The following is an 18305-nucleotide window of genomic DNA, read 5'->3' on the forward strand; positions in this document are numbered from 1 at the left end:
AGCCAGCAGGTGCTGGAGATCCAGGTGGGGACAGTTGGCACCTATGACAGCGGGTTCTTTTACGTAACGGCACCAAACTCTGCGACATGCTCTTTCTCCCCACCCCACCCGGATCCCTGGATTTTGTCACAGCCTACATTGCCCTGACACACGGGGAGACCACGTCGGCCGCCCCCCGGTCCTGCTGGGCAGCTCGCCACTCCTTCTGTCTGGCTGGTGCCACCAGGGCCCCTTGGGGCTGTGCTCGGGGAGGGCCGCCCGCCTGTCCTGCTGCCCCTGGCTCGCCCGCCGAGGGGCCCCTCGCTTTGTGTCACTCATGTCACCTCCCTGAGCTTCCTCATCTGTGAAATGGGAATCAGAAATACCCACCTATGTGGCCGAACCACCTGACGGTTCATGGAAGGCTGTGACACCCCGGGAGCCACGGGGCTGACAGACGCTAAGAGTGAGGAATTCCCTCTCAATTCCTTCTTTTCCTGCTCTTTCCCTTGGCACGTGAGGGGGCCGCACCAGTCCCACGTGCTGTGCATGCGTCCCAGCTTATTCGTCCCAGACTGTCCCTCCTAACATCCTGGGCTCCACGAGACCTTCCCTCAGGAGGACAGATCACACCTATTGGCAGAGATGGTGGCGACATGCAGGACTGAGACCTTTATTATTTGGATGATGCTTTTCGTGGCCTTTGATAACTTAGAAGCTTCTGGCATGGGGACTGAACCACCCAGGAAAAGCTCCGCTCTGCCTTCTGTGTACAGCCGGGTGAGGTCGGCCCGCCTTGTCCCCCACTTCCAGACACCGATCCCGCTGACCTCCACTTCCCACTTGTGCACCTCGCACGTATGTAAGCCGTGTTGTTCTAGAAACTTTGATCTGACATGTGCCTCAACTGTTCAGGGAAGAGTTTATCTCCCTCGACCCATCTGTGCACCTGTGGCTGTCGCTGCCCGGTCTCACAGGACTCCGGAGCAGTCAGTGGCCAACCTCAACACGCCCCCACCAGGCCCCTGGGCTGGGCTGGCCGCCGTCTTGACCAGGTCAGGGATGCAGGAGGGGGCGGGGAGTCGTGGACGTGCTTGTTGCCGGCCCGAGGAGCTGAAAGACTGGCAAGTTCCAGTCAGAGAGAACCCCGCAGGGCATCTGTTACCAGGAGGCGGTGTCCCCAGTGTCTTGCCATGGGAGGCATAGTGCAAAACAAGGGACATGTCATCACAGGAAAATAAATCACTGGGCCCCTTTGGGTCCCTTTGATTAAAACACTGGTCTGACCCACTGGGACTGGACAGCCACTTGCTGCTGACTTTTAGAAGCTTCTGGGCTCAAGTCTCAGTCTTTCTAAATGAAGTCCTCGCCAAATGCCCCTGCCGGGTGTTCCTTAGGAAGGGGTCGGTTTCTGGGATGGGCCCGTTAAACGTGCGGCAAGGCAAATCCCGAGTGCGAGTGAGGATGCTGTTCTCTGCAGGTCTGGCCTGACCGTGCGCCTTGGGTGAGGCCGAGCTCCGGCTCCGGCTCCGGCTCCGGCTCCGGCTCAGGGCCGCTCTGGGCCGCTGCGTCCTCCGGCCTCCCCCAGGCCCTGCCCGTGCCCCGCGCTCCCAGACGGCAGTGGCCAGCCTGCGGGAAGTCGGACAGCTGGTCGCCCGGGCAGGGCCCCCTGGAGGTCTCCCAGCACCACCCCAGGCCGCCGATGACTCTGGGAAGGGCTTCCTTCGCCGAACACACAGAGAACACAGATTCGGGGCATTTTTGGGTTTTTTGGTGTTTATTTTTTAAACCCACTTGGAGTTTGGGTTCAGCTGGAAAGCAGGACATACCGAGGGAGGGGGGTGGTCGCGTGAGGAGGATTCTGCTGCGCAGGCGGGCGGCCCCAGGCCCCTGCTGGCTCCGGCCGCTGCACAGGCCTTCCCGCCAGGGTCCCCAGCAGAGGAGGCCGGTCCTCTCTCCGACATGCATCCCCCGAGGCCCAGGCCGAGGTCCCCACAGAGCGCAGGGGCAGGACTGGGCCTGGAGTCCGTCCGCAGGGCAGAGCTGGCCGGGGCCTGATGCCAGAGAAGAGACGGGAACGCGGCGTCTGGGGCGGCGTCTGGGGCGGCGTCTGGGGCGGCGTCTGGGGCGGCCCCGCGGGGCTGCTCCTTGCGACCTGGCCGGCTGGGTGCCGCCCCCTACAGCTGCCCGGGGCGTGATCAGCGGTACATTTCCCACACACCCACCCCCATCCCTCAGAGAAAATAAAATAAAATAAAAGTTAGAATAAATACCGACTCGGCCAACATTTACATTTACACGGATGGACAGGGCGGTGCCTAAACCCCGAGGGTTTACAGACTGATTGAGGGAGGACAAACAGGCAAAACTGGGTTTGGGGTGCACATCCCCCCGGAGGACGGTGGGAACCCCACCTCATCCCGGGGAGGTTAGGAGCCTTCTTGGGGCCATGGTCCTGGTGCTCAGGCAAAGCCCCAAAGCCCCAAAGCCGAGGGGAGCAGGGCTGCGGCGAGCGAGCGGGCTGGCCTGGCCGCCTGAGAGGAAAACAATGACGATCTGCTCTTGACCGGCGGGGGGGACAGACGGAGACAGGATCAACATCAGATGGCGACCTCGCCTCCTCACTGCGCCAAGAAAGCCGCGGGGCCAGCCTCAGAAATGCAATATCCAGTTTTGCCTCCCATCGAGTACATTCAGAGGTCAACTTGGATACGGCCTTCCTTGCTCAGCCGAAGGGGGTGTCTGGCCCAGGGAGGGGCTGGGGTCTGCGGGGCACCCACTCCTGCCCCTGGGTTCCTGTCTGAGTGGTCTCCCTTGGGAGGCGGCCTCAGAGTCACAGATTTTATACTTTACTGTTATTTCCTTTAAAAAAAATTTTTTTTAAAACGTTTTCCTTCCATATCCCAAAGAGTAGCAGCAACCTGCATTTAGAAAAACAGCTTAAATTGTTATTTGGATTGGCCAGGAAGCACTTTCAAGCAGTGGGATAAACTCGGCAAACCGTACGTCTGGAGCCACTGTGACACGACACGTAATTAAAAATATATTTATATATGTATACATATTTATATCTTACTTCTTCATACTCTGGTCCTAACAGTCAAGGAGGGGTGGCCATGGGGCAGGACCACTGAGGAGGCCGTCGGGAGGAAGGGGCGTGAGGACGCGGTGGCCGAGGGCCGCAGTCTTGGTCTGCAGGGAGCATCAACCCCTGCATGCTCGCTCTCGGCCCCACGGAAAGGGCAGCAGACCCCATTCCCCTGGGCCTCTTGTTTCCTCTAGGGCCCTGCTTTGTTCTCAGCAGATGTGCTCACACACACACACACACACACAGGCACACACACACTCGCACCCGCACCCACGGGGAGCTAGGCCCATGTCAGCCCACAAGCACAGTTCTCTGAGGGCTGCCAGCAAGGTGGCCTGGCGGGGTGGCCTGACTCCTCGAGGCTGCGAGTTAGGTCCCCGGAGCCCTGTCTGAGCCCTCGAGTCTCAGTCTAGCTCTTCCCCCTGCCTGCCGCGGAGCCCCTGGTGTCCCTGGGCCCAGGCTGGGCTGAAGGGCCTGCTGAGGGGGGAAAGGCTGTGAGGAGAAGCTCGAGGAGGGGAAGAGGCGAAGGCCAGGGGCCCGGCCAGCATGGGCCTCTTGGCAGAGGCTCCAGAGCCGCTCTAGGGAAACCTGTGTCCCCCCAACGTGTCCCCTTGGGGCCAGTAGGCTCCCAACCCCGGGGCTGGCAGGCAGGTTGCAGCTGGTGGGGGAAGCCAGGGCGGACTGGGGGCCTGCTCCCCGCCCCACCCTGCCTGCTCTCCAGAAGTGGTGTCCCCAAAAGGACACCTCCAGCCCCTACCCCCTGGCAGCCCAAGTGGACGAGGCAGCCAGGGCCCTCCAGTGACTCAGGGAGTGACCGGCCTCCGGAAGGGAAGCTGCAGGGCTCTGACGCCTTTTTTATGGGGTTTTATCAAGGCTGGGGTCCAGACCCCAGAGCCGGGGCTGGGCAGAGGCCTGTGCCAACCCCAAAGCCATCCTCCTAGAGCCTGCCTTGTACCCTCCTCCCACAGAGAAAGGGTTCTCCTTAGGACCTGGCCCTTCCAAGAAACGATGGTCTTGCTCCCAGCCTGGAGTTTGGAGTATCTGGCGGCCTTGCCTGGTCCCCTCTGTCCTGCTCCTGACTCAGTGAATGCACCGTGGCCCACAGCCCTGGGGCTGCAGGGCCCAGAGCCCTCGTGGAGCACCCACCGCCCAGCTGTGGGGGGCCTCGGCCTCCAGATCCCTCATGGAGGAGGCGAGGCCAGCGACACAGCCCCTGTAGCTAAGCTCCACGTCCAGGGGGTGCCAGGCAGCCCCCCACGGCAACTGTCCCCCCACCAAGCTTGGACCAGACCCGTGTGTGATGCGGGCAGCATCACCTAGCGTTTTGGTTTTCGTTTGCCGGCCTTGCCCTGTGCCCCATTCACATGCCCCCCACTCCCACCCCAGGCCAGGCGGGGGTGGGGGGTTTAACGTACCCCTGGGGGCCCGCGACAGTCCCAGCCCTTTGACAGAGCACAGCTAGAGGAAGGTAGCTGGAAGCCAAGGGCTGAGGAGCACAGGGCTCCAGCGGGATTCCCGCCGGGTCAGAAGTTTCCAATTACCCTAATTGGCTACTGGCACGCCGTCTGTGGCTGGGATCTTCCAGAAGGGGCCGGGTCTGATGTCCTACTAATCAGGGGGTCCTGGTGGCGCTGACTGTGTCATCACATCTCCTTGAGAGAGGAGACTTCAGAGCAGCTGACTTTCGAAAATAAAACCATTGAACCCGAGAGGACAAGGAGAGCCGCCAACCCCAGTTCCCCTCCCCGCGCTGCACCCCTGGGGCCCGAGGCTGGGGACAGGGCCGGGGGCAGGGGGTGGGGGGCACATGGAACAGGACCTGGAAGCGAGGAGGGTGTGGCGTGAGGGGTAGAGAAGCCCCCTGGCCCCGGGCTCGACCCTGGCGGACAAAGGCCGTCAATTACGGGCGGCTGGTAGGGACCGTGCCTGCCTTTGTCCTCCCGGACATCTGCTCGACGTCGCCTGCTGCCAGTTGGCGACGGCGGCTGACAGCAAGAACAATGCGAGCCCGTCTCCGACCCACTTTTTCAGCCTTCTGAGGTCCTCTCTGACCCAGGCGGTACCGGCGGGCGAGCTCCGCCGCCCGGGGGGGGGGGGGGGGCAAGGAGTCATGGAGATGAACGCCCCCCTCCCCCCGCACAAAGCCCTGTGGGGGACTGGGGGTGGGGGGGACGCGCAGGCTGGGAGGGGGCGGGGCGGGGCCGGGCGGGGGCGGTGAGGCCACCTCGAGAAAGAAACATGCTTCCCTTATTGGCGTGAGCTGCCACATGCTTGGGGCTGGTGGGGCTCGGGTGAGGGGCGCTCCTCCTGCCCTGTCTGGCTCCAGACCGGCCGCCGGCACTGCCTGCTTCCTCCCCATTTCTTTCTCCCGCCAGGGCCACCCCTGTCCTCCCGCCTGTCCATCTGGCCCCGTGTACCAGGGCCCCAGCTGCCCGCGGGCCGCCCGCCAGGCCCCCTGGCTGTCAGGCTGTCAGTTTCTGGATGGTTCTGTTGTAGTACTGCGTGATGGGGGGCGTCAGAGGGTTCCAGCTGTTGGCATGGAGCTCGATGACCTCCAGCAGCAGCGACCGCGTCAGCATCGACTCCGAGGGGCACAGCATCTTGTCGCGGGCGCTGGCCAGGAGCTCGGTCATCATCTCGGGCAGCTGCTCCTCCAGCAGCCGGCCTGTGCTCTGCAGCTGTGGGCAGAGAAGCGCAGGCTAGGGCAGGACTCGGGCCGGGGGAACGGCCCCCCTCGCCACCCTGGTTGGGAGGGCTGGGGGCAGGGACGGGAAGCAACTGGATTCTCTCTGGAAGGTAGAGGCCAGGCATCTGTGTGCCATGGGAGGGTGGGCGGATGGGTGGAAGCCCCCATTTACCGACCCATCTGCTGCAGGAATAAGACGGATGAGGTTACTGCCAGCTGCCCGGGGCTGAGGAGAGCCCCGACCCGGACCATGCCACTTCTTTCACCCTAGAGCTTCCCCTCCTACGGGAAGCCGTCCCCATCCCCCCAAGGGTGACCAGGCTGCACCTTGTTAATCTCACATGCTAGGGCGTCTCTCTGGAGACCAGCCTGCTCATTATCATGTGTGTCTCCGCACGGAACCTGAGAGCAGAGATGAGGTCTCCCATTTCTCCCTGCCCCTCATCCCACTCTCCACCCCAGCACTGACCTCTGCCCACACTTGTGACATGAAGTACAGGACAGAAATGTGAACTGGGGCAGAAGGCCAGCCGGAGGGCCCGCCCTCGACAGAGGACCCTGATGGCGCTGAAAATCCGCCGTAGGGAAGGAGTCCCAGGAGTCGGTTCAGCGCACCCTTGGGCAGCAGCCCCCGTAGGGCCTCCAGACATTATCTCAGTCTTCATCTCTGTGCTGTCCCTGTCTCATCATTTTTTCAAGACCCTGCGTTCTCCATAAAGGTGGACCTTCTGGGACCCCTGATCCCTCTCCTCGGACTCCTCAGGGATGGAGGCTCTATACCGCGTTATCTATCCCCCGCCAGAGCGGAAGCTATTTGAGGGCAGGGGCTATGCCTTCTTCAACCCTATCTCCCTGTCACCAAGTCCCATGTCTCCACAAATGAACGGTGGCCATCCCCCAGACCCAAGGCTATTGTCAGACCCAAGGCTACTATCCAGACTCACAGCACCTCTGGCCACTGAGATCCTTGGGAGTGGCCTTGGAGGCTGGGCAGAGGCCACGCGAGAAGTGCGCTCACATGGCCGGGAAACGCCCTGGGTGCTTGGGTTGGAAGCACCTGTCTCCACTGTCCTCCGTGCTAACCGACTGGGCTGATCCCCCAGAGCAAGGTTTGCCCCTGAGGAGCGTCCCAGAGGAACGCTTCAATCTTCAAGGAGTAGTGGCCAGACTTTGGAAACAGGAGTGGCATCTCCGAAGGAGGTGCTTTGAAGCAGAGGGCATCCACGTGGGGGATTTGGGCCTCAGGTATCTTCCCCAGATCCCACACCAGCAAAGCCCAGAGAGACATTTGAGTATGGGGGCCACTAGGAATCTCTTAGGTCATTTGTGTGGTGTGACTGGTATAAGGAGAAAGTGGGTCTTGGGGACAGAAGGACAGTGTACGATGTCAGTGCTTGGTCCTTCATCTCTCCCTCCAGCTAGTGGTGGGCAGGTCACTCCGTCAACATGGACTTTGGTTTTGGGTTGACAATTCTGGATCCATGTCATCTCAGGAAGCCACTCCCCACCAGCCCTGTCTCCGCACCCTTGCCTGGGACTTGTAGGTACACCCAGGGATCCTCACCCCCCGCCCCAACTGGAAGGTGTGAGGAGCTCACTGGGTCTGGGGTCAGAGATGCCTACCTCCATCGAGCAGCACAGGACGGCGTCTTCCTTCACGTCCTGAGATTGCAAGAGCTGTAGGAGAGAGGGGCAGAGAACATGACTGAGGGGCCGCTTGCTAGCTCCCGGGCACTGCAGCTGGGCCTCCTCTCCCCTGCAGCGCCAGCCCTGATGCAGCCAGGAACAGACGCGCCGGAGGGGAGGGCCAGGAGAGCCCACGGAGGTTGGAGGGCAGCAAGGACACAGTGATTTCTCTGGCAGGATTTGGGCAGCTGGAGGGCCACTGTGGTCAGGAAGCCTGGGAGCCCAAGGCTGGGTTAGGGGTCCCAGGTCTGAAGGCAGAGGTCAATACGCTGGGATCCTCGACTGTAACAACCGGCCAGCGAAAATCCTTGGGGATACGCACTGAGGAGAAAGACTGCCTGAGGACGGGTCAAGGAGGCTCAACCATGGTCTCAGGCACCCCTGGGCCCCGGCTAGACCGAGGACTTCCAGAAATCAGAGTGCTCGTCTGCAAAACCACGGCTGTGCTGATTCACCCAGAGGCTGCGATTGCTTCCTGACTGGGATGCTCAGCGCTGGGACTGGCCATGGCCCGTCCCCATGTCCCTCAGCCTCATTCGTTCTCTCTCTCAACTGAGATGCAAGTCCACACAACATCCAATTCGCCATATTTAAGTACACGACCCAGTGACTTTCAATATATTTCGTGAGGGGATGGGATCATCAGCCTTACCCAACTCCGGAGCATTTCCATCGCCCCCACTCCTGAAGAACTATGCACCCACTAGCCATTGCTTCCTTCTCCCTCCAGCCCCTGGCAAGCCCTAAGTGCCTCCGTCTCTGGATTTGCCTATTCTGGACATTTCACCCAAACGGTATCACACACCATGTGGTCTTTTGTGACTGGCTTCTTCCGCTGAACGTGGCTTCTTAAAAGACGACCCCGGGGTCCCGTGGGCCAGTTCTTCGTTCCTCCTCACGGCTGAATGATATTTCACGTTCTGTTGGTCCATTCAGCAGCTGAGGACATATGGGCTGTTCCATGGTTCTGGTGAGCGGGAGTGCTGCTGCTGCTGCGGTCACTCGTGTACAAGTTTTTGTAGGGGCACATATTTTCGATGTTCCAAGGGGGGACTTCGCCAGGAGGAGAATGGCTGGGTCACACGGTAACTCCACAGTGAGCATTTTGGGGACTTGACAAACCGCAGTGGCTGCACCACTTCTCTTTTACATCTCCTCTAGCCACGTCCGAGGGTTCTGATTTTTCCACATCCTCACCGGTGTTTGCTATTTTCTGCTTTTTCGTGAAATTCTTTTTTTTTTCCCCCCATTTTAATTCCCAGTAGAAACCTGTCCTGAGGCACAGCTTTGGAGAAGCTCTACGGTCTATGGTCGTGCTCTCCACACGCCGGGCTGACCAACTCTTCTCTCTCTGTCCCCTTGACTGGCCCGTGCTGCTTCTCTCGAGCCCCCCGGGGTTGGCGACCACCACAATCCCCCTGCCACGTCGATCATCACGTCCACAGGACAACCCTGCGTTTAGATCATCTGCCAGAGGCGACCTGTCCCTCTGCTGGATCTCTCCATACCTGCCCACCCTTCAGGGCCTATCCTTTCCTTAGAGCCTCTGGATCACCCCAGGCCCCTGGTGCCCCTTCCCACTTCTCATCCCCTGGCTTTCCCATCGGCCCGGCATTCCACACAAGTGGAAAGACATTTTCCAGGGTGAGCTGCCTGCCTCCTGAAGGCCGGGATGGGGCCGTGTTCATATCTGCCACCGCCACCTTAACACTAGCCTGGCTCCTGGCCAGTCAGGATTCACTCGCTGTGGGTCGGTATAATTCATGCGTTGTTGTATTTTCTTTATGTTTGCTGGTTTTAAAGGAAGGGTGGAGGGCAGCCCCGGTGGCGCAGCGGTTTGGCGCTGCCTGCAGCCTGGGGTGTGATCCTGGAGACCCTGGATTGAGTCCCGCATTGGGCTCCCTGCAGGGAGCCTGCTTCTCCCTCTGCCTGTGTCTCTGCCTCTCTCTCTCTCTCTCTCTCTCTCTGTCTCTATGAATAAATAAATAAAATTAAAAAAATAAATAAAGGAAGGGTGGTGGGTTAGGAGAGTCCACGAGGAAGGCGCTTTGTGAGTGAGCATCCCTGTTCCCCGAATGAGAAGTAAGGTCAAGGCTTTTGACTCGGGTGTGACGTGTTCAAGCAGAGGTGAAATCACAACGGGACCCCTCCTGCTGGAGCTTGGAATCCGAATTCTGCCCGTCGTCCTTACCTCTTCCCGTCTCCTGTGGTGTTGCACCCATCTGCCCGCCCCGGGAGGAGTCCCAAACATTCACCTTGAGAGAGCTGAAGGGAGATTCAGGGCAGGCTTTGCGATGTGCAGAGCACCGAGGCCCTGGGAGGCCGGGGGACGGGGCAGGGCTGGTCGTACCGGCCAGGGACCGGGCCTCCTTCCCTTCGCGTCTGTCAGAACTGGGCTGGCAGCAGTCACGCACGCAGAGATGACTTTGGGATGAGGGAACAGAGGTAGTCCTGGATGAGCTCAAGCCGGTGGAGCGCAGGGGACACTCCAGGGCAGGCAGTGTGCCAGCAACACCAAGCGATAGGCGTTGAGGCCACTGGCGTGCCTGCTCCCCTCAGCGACACAGTTCTGAGTCCTGGGCCCTGTGCTCCCGTCACCGGCATCCTCAGCCAGCACAGACCTGTGACCCTCACTCCCCGCTTCATCCGGGGCTCTGCCCAAATGTCCCCTCGCAGCTGGGCCTCCTCGGCCAGCCTCTGCCCCGCTGCTCCTCCCCCACCCCGGGCCTACTCCTGGCTGCCCCACAGCCGGCCCCTGACACGTCAGCTCTCGCCTGGCCAGGCTGTCCCCATCCCGACAGATGGCAAGTGCCACCAGGGCCATCCCAGGGCTGTGAGAGGTTCGGAGGGTCCCCGCCCAGCCGGGAGGGCCTGAGGGCACGAAAGTGCTGGCCCTGGGGCGCTCATCCGCAGGCTGCCCTGGTGCACCTGCTCGGAGGGCACGCATGAGGGGCACGTGGCACAAAACAATGGTCAGTGTGGAAATGGAAGTTGGCATCAGGCTCTAGACTGAGATTCGGTGACCACTGTCAGTGCCACAAGGATGCAGGCCTTCTTTAGTCTTGTCTTTTCTTTTCTTTTCTTTTTTCTTTCTTTCTTTCTTTCTTTCTTTCTTTCTTTCTTTCTTTCTTTCTTTCTTTCTTTCTTCTTTCTTTCTTTCTTTCTCTCTCTCTCTCTCTTTCTTTCTTCTTTCTTTCTTTTTTTTTCTTTTAAGATTTTCTCTACTTATTCATGAGAGACGCAGAGATCGAGGCAGAGACACAGGCAGAGGGAGAAGCAGGCTCCCTGCGGGGAGCCCAATGTGGGACTCAATCCCGATCCCGGGGTCACGCCCTGGGCCGAAGGCAGACAGACGCTCAACTGCTGAGTCACCAGGCGTCCTGGGGTGCAAACCTGCTAACCCACCTGAGCTACTTCTAGGAATGTGTCCTACACAGGGACCCAGACACGCACCACAACACGGATATAAGGTTTTTGCTGCACTATTGTGACAGTAAAAGCAACAAGGCGGCTGCTTATAGAATCACAATACACAGGCATGGGGTTCCTCCTCCGCTACAGCAGGGTCTGCTTCTGGAGATGTCTTGCCTCCCAGAGCTGCAGACCCCAAATGGCAACCAGTGCCTGCTGCACCCCTGAGGCCCGTGGGAAGGGCCCCCCTTATGTAAAGGCCCCAGGAGGCCAGAGTGAAGATCAGGAGCCAGGTTCTGGAGAAAGCTGGGGGAGGCGAGTCACTTTGCAGCAGGGCCTAGTCAGGCATGTGGTCTTGCTCTGGGAGGGCCCTTGGTGCCCCAAGACGGAGTCCACATAGGGAAGCAGGCCTAGCCCTGTTTTACTCTGCAGGGGAGGGCCAATAGATGTTCAGAGAACCCTGTGAGGTCCACTGGAATTTCCGAACGTAGCTTTGTTCCCTAATAGGTTTTCTGCGGTGCTTATTGGGGAAAAAAAATCCTTAAGCATTGCTAGTAGAGATCACAAGAAAGGCGGGGATGCGGTAGAAAGGGAACTCCTGGGGACAGGGTATGCTGGCAGTTGGGTGGGGTAGAGGGGAGCAAGCAGAGCCAGCCCTTGTGGGGAGGGAGGGTCCACCCTGGATGCCTCCAGCACCCTGGCCAACACATGGCAGGTGCCCAAGGCTGATGTCGTGGTGCAGTTCTTCTATCCTGACAGTGGCTTCTTATGGGCTCTCGGGACACGTGAGGTAACATTATGGGAAATCTGGTGGGAGTCAGCACCCAACAGGGACTCGATGTTCTGAAATGTGACTGTGTCTCCCTCCAGCTGACCCCTGCACTGCCGGCAGCCCCACCTGGAAACTCTGTATTGAGCCTCTGTATTGTGGCAAGCTCTGCCGGGGTGTGCAAGTGCCCCATCTTCCCCCTTCTTCCACCACCCCAGGCCCAGCCTACCCTCTGCTCCCTGATGACAGCGGAGAACCACAGAGCAAGGTCTGTGTCTTTCTGTTCCTTCTCTTTCCTTCCCCACCTCTGTGTGACTAGACTCCTTCCCTTCCAGTCCCTTCTTTTTCTCTGTGTCCCCAAACTCCCCGGCCGCCTGCTCCCTCCCTGGAGGGCCTGGCTCCAGGCTAGCAGGGCAGGGGATGGATTGAGGGGCTGGGGGTGCTCTGGGGGATGAGGGGAGCTTGCTTGGGCCTTCAGGCTGAGCTGTGGGCTAGCTCTCACCCGGGCCTCTCCTCCAACCTTATCTTCCACCTGGTTGTTTGGGAAAGTCCCTGCGAAGCCAACAATCACATTGTGTGATGGGCCCTCCTGCAAGTGGCCTGCTGGGTCTTCTCAGGGGAGTGGTGGAGGAGCGGGGTGGGTCATTACGCGTTTCCTTCCCAGGGGCTGCGGGGGATAGAAAGGGGATCTTTAGGAAGGTTGCACACCTCTCTTCCTCTTCTCCCTGCAAATGCTGTCCTGGCCTCTCAGTACCAGAGTCTCAGAGCCCCAGAGCTGAGTCCTCTGCTCAGCTCTGCCCCTTAGAGGCTCCTAGGTCTCTGGGCGATCAGTGGCTCCCCAAGAATCTCTCCCTACCTGTCGCTCACAGGCAGTGTCCCAAGTGCAGGATCTCTCCCCTCTTCTCCATCTTGGCTACACTTACTTGTTCTCTGTTGCATTTCTTCAGGACTCTGCTTAATCCCAAGGGACAGTGAGTGTTTGGATACACAAATCCCCCCTGGCATGTTGAGAAGGCCAGTGGAGCCCTCTTGTTTAGGTCTGCTCTGTTTGCAGTGTTCTGGAGATAATACTTTTTTTTTTCTTTGTAGCTCCAAGATGTGTCTCAAAAAGTAATGGCGGCTTGAACAGTTACTTGTCCACCCATGTTCACACCAGGCAAGAGATGGATACAACTTGTGTGTCGTGGAGGGATGGATGGATGAAGTACTGTGGTCCATTCACTCAAAGCAATGCTATTCAGCCTCCAAATGGAAGGCGATGCTGACACCTGCAGATGAACCCAGATGAACCCTGAGGACGCTATGCTGGGTGAGTCGAAGCAGTGCCAAGAGGGCAGGTCCTGTAAGATGCCACTTACTTTTCTTTCTTTTTTTACGATTCCGCCTCCAAAGTCAGAATGGCCCCACTCAGAGACAGAAAGTAGAACGGTGGTTGCCAGGATGGGGGACTGGGGAGTCTGTGTTTGATGGGGAGAGTTTCAGTCTGGGATGACGAAATGTTTGGAGATGGATGGTGGCAATGTTGGCACAACAGCATCAATGTCCCTAATGCTGCCGAACTGGCTGAAAAATGGCTAAAATGATCAATTTTACGTTATGTATGCTTTACCACAATAACAAGATGGTTAAAACAAGCAGTGGCAGGGTGGGCAGGCCACGCTCCGCCCTGGCAGGGGATGGACAGGCCACGCTCCGCCCTGGCAGGACCACCCCTCTCTCCCGCTGCACCGACAGAGGTGGCAGGGTTGCCCCCTGGGGGTTGCGGGCTCCGCAGTGGGTGGGAGGAGCAGCCCTGCCTTCAGAGTCTCTGGCAACAGAGAGGGGTGTGGGCGGGCTGGGGCAGGCAGGCTCCCCGCGCCCTCAAACAGCAAGATGTGTTTCTTGGATGAGAATCCAAGGCAATTGTGCGAGCCCACACAGTGTTTGTTCGGAAGCTAATGCATTCCTGTCCTATTGTCTCCGCCGGAGACTTGTTGTGGGCACACCCATCATATCCTCCCTGGGGGAGAGGCCAAGGTGCTTGCCATCAAGCTGTGGGAGGCCCCACAACCACTAGGGAGAGGCAGCCTGGTGGGAGCACCCCGGGGTGCCCAGGGGAGGGTCCGTAGGGCAGGGGTGTAGCCCTGTGGGGAGGGAAAGGGCACGTGTGCTAAAGGAAGGACCCGGGGGCCGCCTCGCTTTGTGGGAGGGAGGCGAGCACCGTGGACGGCCACCTGTCGCCGTTCCGTCCCGGGTGCATGCCAGCTGGAGGCAGGCTAGCCGGCCCCGCAGACCCCCTTAGCTACCAGCAGCACAGGGTTTCAGTCCTGTAGAACCAAGCCCCGGAGCCTCGTGAGGCCCCAGCGAAGGTACAGCTCTGCCCCTGCCCCTGGGCCTCTCTCCTCTGGGAGTCGCGGAGAACTTGCAGGACTGACTGGCGACCAGAGCAAGAGGGTTTCAGAGAGTGTGTGATGGGCTCGGTTTCCGGAGCACAAATTCACGGAGCCCCGACGGCCTGGCCAGGGATGTGCAGGCCTGACTGGAAGTGTGGAGGCCGTCGCAGGAGGGTGAGAGAGAAGGCGCCAAGAGTGGGGCGGGGGGAGAGGTCTGCGGTGGCCACACCACACGCAGAGGGTATGACCCGGTGACTGGGGCGGTGACCACCAGCCCCTCTGGAGCACCTTGGGGTTCGAGCCCCAGTCCCTTCACCCTGCGCCTCTGCTGGACCTGGATCAGCATCTACAGCTGGGTTTAGAGGATGGCACGGGAGCCGATGCTCACAAGGACCCTGACTCACTGCAGAGATGGCCTATCCCGGGTGGGACTCGGCAGGCAGACAGGGGAGGACACCATCTATCCAAAAAAGGCTGTGATCAAAGCTGTGCAGCAGGCATAGAGCCAGAAGGCCTGCCACTCAGGTTACTAAGAGTAACCCTGGGCATGTCACTTAATCCTTCCGCACCTCACTTTCCTCACCTGAGAATGGGGATCATTCCTGCCTTGAATTGTTTTGAGAGCCAACTGAGGTCATGTCTGTGAAGGAGCTTGGAGAAGGGTGAAGCTTGATCCAAGTGCAAGGTGTGATTATTGTTAAGCCTATTTCTTTATAAACACACATCTTTCCTGAAGATCTTGGCAGACTCATTTTGGACCATCCCATTTGCCCTCGTGACACTCTTATGGAGACAGGGAAAGGCCATGGCATCATTATCTCTGCTTAATAGAGAAACTGAGGCATAGCAGTTAAGTGGCTTGTACAAACCAGACAGTCTGAGAGGAACTACAGGTGTTCAAGAGTCCTGGGTCAGCAACCCTTTCCTTGGAGAATTACTTTAATTTCTCTCACATTTGAGAACCCTTATTTTGTTGGTTGGAGCTCATAATTCTTAATTTTGTTGGCCAGTGACAACAATCAACCTGGGTCTTCACATAACTGATTTGATTTTATATATTCTTTATTTGCATTAGTCATTATCTACCCATCCATCCACATATCCATCCCCTGTACCTGTCCACACACCCACTCATCCACCAACTCATTCACGCATCTATTCACTTTGCAATCATCCATCCACCAACATATCCATTTATCCATCCATCCATCCATTCCTCTATCTACGCACACATGTGTCCAACTTTCCAGCTACCCATCCATTCTTTCATCCATCTCTCTACCCACTCACCTATGCATGCATGCATGCATCCATCCTTCTACGGAGCCATCCTTTCAACAACATTCATAGAATACCTACTATGTGCTATAAACACTGTGTCACTACAGGGATAACAAGAAGACTAAGACTTGGAACTCATAGTCTAGGAGGGGGGAAATCAAGACATTGTGCTAGGTACATGGGGTTGAAGCATGGGATGGAATGATGATGGAGAACACGCCAGGCATATGGTGTAAGAAGCAGCATATGGCATATGCACAAAAGCAAAAAAAAAATGTGAACTAGCAGAGTGCACTGGTGAATAACAAGTATCTCAAGATGCTAAAATATATAGCACTGGGGGGAGAGAGAGAATATGACGACAAAGAAGGGGAGGGCCACATCATAAAGGGCTCTAGGTGCCACAATGCTGTGTTTCGATTTTATCCTGAGGGACCCGAAAGCCACTGGGGGATCTCAAACTGGACACTGCGTGTTGGAAGGATCGTTTCTTGCACAGTGTGGAGAACAGACCGGAGCTCGTAGAGCGGTGGAGGGGCTGCAAATAAGGGGACAGTGAGGACAGCGCCTTCCATCAAGGCGGGAGAAACGGGAGGACCGAGTGAGGGTGAGGATAAGGGCGAGGTAGAAGGTGGAGAATCGCTAGGTTTGGGGTTTGGCCAGCTGGATAAAGGGTGGTGCCACCAATGATCGTGGGGAGGCATGAGGAGTTGGCCTGGGGGAATGTGAATGAGTTGGGCGTGAGAGATACCGAGTGCATGGTTCTGGGGACGACTGGGGAGGATGAGACGTGGGAGCCCCGTGACCCACGTCTCATCGGTGCGGGTCAAGGCTGTAGGTATCAGCGAGACAACTTGGGGGAAGACCCAAAGGAGAAGGCTCCAAACCTGAGAGGGGCGATGGAGGAGGAACTCCTGAGCAACGAGGGCTGTCAGCGAGCCAAGAGCTACAGGAGGAAGCGATGCCATGGAAGCCAAGAAGGTTCTAAGAAGCTCAAGGTCAGCGGTGCCAAATGCTCAAGGGAGGTCAAGCTAGATGAACAATGCCCAGGGCCCCCTGGCTCTGGTGATTAGGGCGACCTTTGCCATGATGAGTTCAGAGCAGGGGTAAGGACAGGCTGGAGGCTGGATGGAGCAGGATGGAAGAGGGAGGGGACGCCGTGAAGTACAGACGGCAAGACCACACCGTTTCTTTCATTTTCTCCGTGGGTCTCTGTTCTTTCTTCTCTCTCTCTCCTTTCCTTCCTTCTTTCCCTCCATTCCTCCTTCCTGCTTTTCTCCTCCCCGTCCCCTTTTTTTTCTTTCTTTTCAAACTTGCCTACAGAAGGTAGAAAGGGTAGGACCCAGCGCCGGGATGGAGGGGACTGGTTGTGACAGTGGGGGAGGCAGAGATGAGCGAGAGGACTGCAGGAGACAAGGGGACAATTGGAGGAGAGGCGGACCCAAGTGCAGAGCTGGGTCTCAAGGAAGAGAAGCCATAACCTGTCCTCTGAAACGGGTGGGAGGGGCGAGCGTGGCTGTTGACACAGGTACTCGTACGTGGATGCTCACGCTGCCCGGCCCGTCAGGCCTCCAGGAAGTCAGTGTTGTTCTACGGCCCTCACTTACGATCAGCGCTCTGGGTCGGCCTGCATTTCAGCCATTGCTAGGAGCGGGGCATTTGCCCCAAATATCTGTCCTGCTAGCCGAATGAGGGGCCCCGGTACAGCGGCTACCATCAGATGTCAAGGAAAGTCTGGTTCTGACCTGGACTTCGGGCCCAGCTGGTGCCCCGTGGTCTGGCTGTCAGCCCTCCTAACTAAGGCGGGCAGGCGGGCAGGCACCCTCTCCGCGGACCAGGCGCCCCGGAGGGGATAATTAAGCCTCCTTCCTGCAGAGCTTGCAAACCGCCTCGTACAGAGCAGCCACAGTAAATGTCACATGGGGGAATGCTGCAGCCCACAACTGGCCCCAGGGGGTGGAAACGTAATCTGGGGCTCAGAGCAGACACTGAATCCTGCAGACACCGGAGCCAGAGGACGGGGCCACGGCCCCAGCGGCTCCTCTTGGGAGCCGAGCCCTGGCCAGTGGGCTGCACAACAGGCCAGTTCTGCTCACAGAGTCCCTGCAACCATAAGTTCCCAGGACCCTGGGTCGGGGTTTGAAACCACAGGGACGTTGGCCACGACTGCTGCCAACACCTCCCGGCTTTTCTTTAGTTCCTCTCCTTTGCCTTCTGGAAGCCTCAAGCCTCGCCTGTCCTCTCTGTGGCTCCTTTTGTGTTCACTTCCCAGACATTCCTGGATCTCTCCTAAGGGATGAATGGAAAATGCCCGAGGCCGCTCTGAGGTTTTTTTCACCTTCCCATTAGGGGTCTCCTGAGCACCAAAGAGTACCTCTGGATCCTCAGTCATCACTTGTTTTGAGTGCCTGCTCTAGGAGTGAAGCTCTGCACTGTGTGTGCACTTTAGGATCCATTCTATCCCTTTACCAGCTTAGCTGAGTTACATGCTGTGGCCATATCTTTGCTCTTAGCTACAGAAACCGAGTGGGGTGACTTCCCAAGAGCATGCAAAGTAATGGAAAAATGGGATTTGAAGCCGGGTCTCATCTGCTTCCACAGTCGAATGTCATAACCATGGTCCACCAGTAAGTCCCACATACACGAATCTGGTGACGGGGGGTTGTTAGCAAAAACTGGGGTGTGTCTGGGCTGGTTCTGGTTTCCCCTTGCCATCCGAAAGTAATTAGTAAGAGGTCCTTTGGTGAGCTCTGGTTTGGATGGTGCGTTATACAGTCACCGAGACAAGCGACAGGGTATTGAGGGGTTGGGCACCCCCTGGATGACGGGCTGACCTCTAGCTTTGCTCACTTCCCCTTCTTGTGCTCAGCGCCCCGACTTAGGAAGCGAGTAAGTGAGGGCTCCTGCCCATGTCCGAGGGAGAAGGGCTCTGAAGGTGACAAAGTACCCTGCTCCTGGCAAGGTGGCTGTCATTGCAGTGGATCATGACACCTGCTGCGGGGCCTCACCTGAACCTACTGGCACTAGCTGCTC

General features: G+C 58.2%; 1 protein-coding gene across 1 annotated transcript in view; it reads right to left on the bottom strand.

Annotated features, from left to right (window-relative positions):
* Positions 1-5379: 5379 nt before the first annotated feature.
* The window catches only part of CTIF (cap binding complex dependent translation initiation factor), a 278706-nt gene continuing 265780 nt past the window's right edge, over positions 5380-18305 (bottom strand). The window contains 2 exon segments of the mRNA XM_038543993.1: positions 5380-5745; positions 7377-7430. Coding sequence (XP_038399921.1) covers positions 5530-5745; positions 7377-7430 — 270 coding nt within the window. The 3' untranslated portion in view covers positions 5380-5529.

Source organism: Canis lupus, chromosome 7 (genome assembly GCF_011100685.1).
Source record: "Canis lupus familiaris isolate Mischka breed German Shepherd chromosome 7, alternate assembly UU_Cfam_GSD_1.0, whole genome shotgun sequence".
In the NCBI taxonomy this organism is placed as follows: Eukaryota; Metazoa; Chordata; class Mammalia; order Carnivora; family Canidae; genus Canis; species Canis lupus.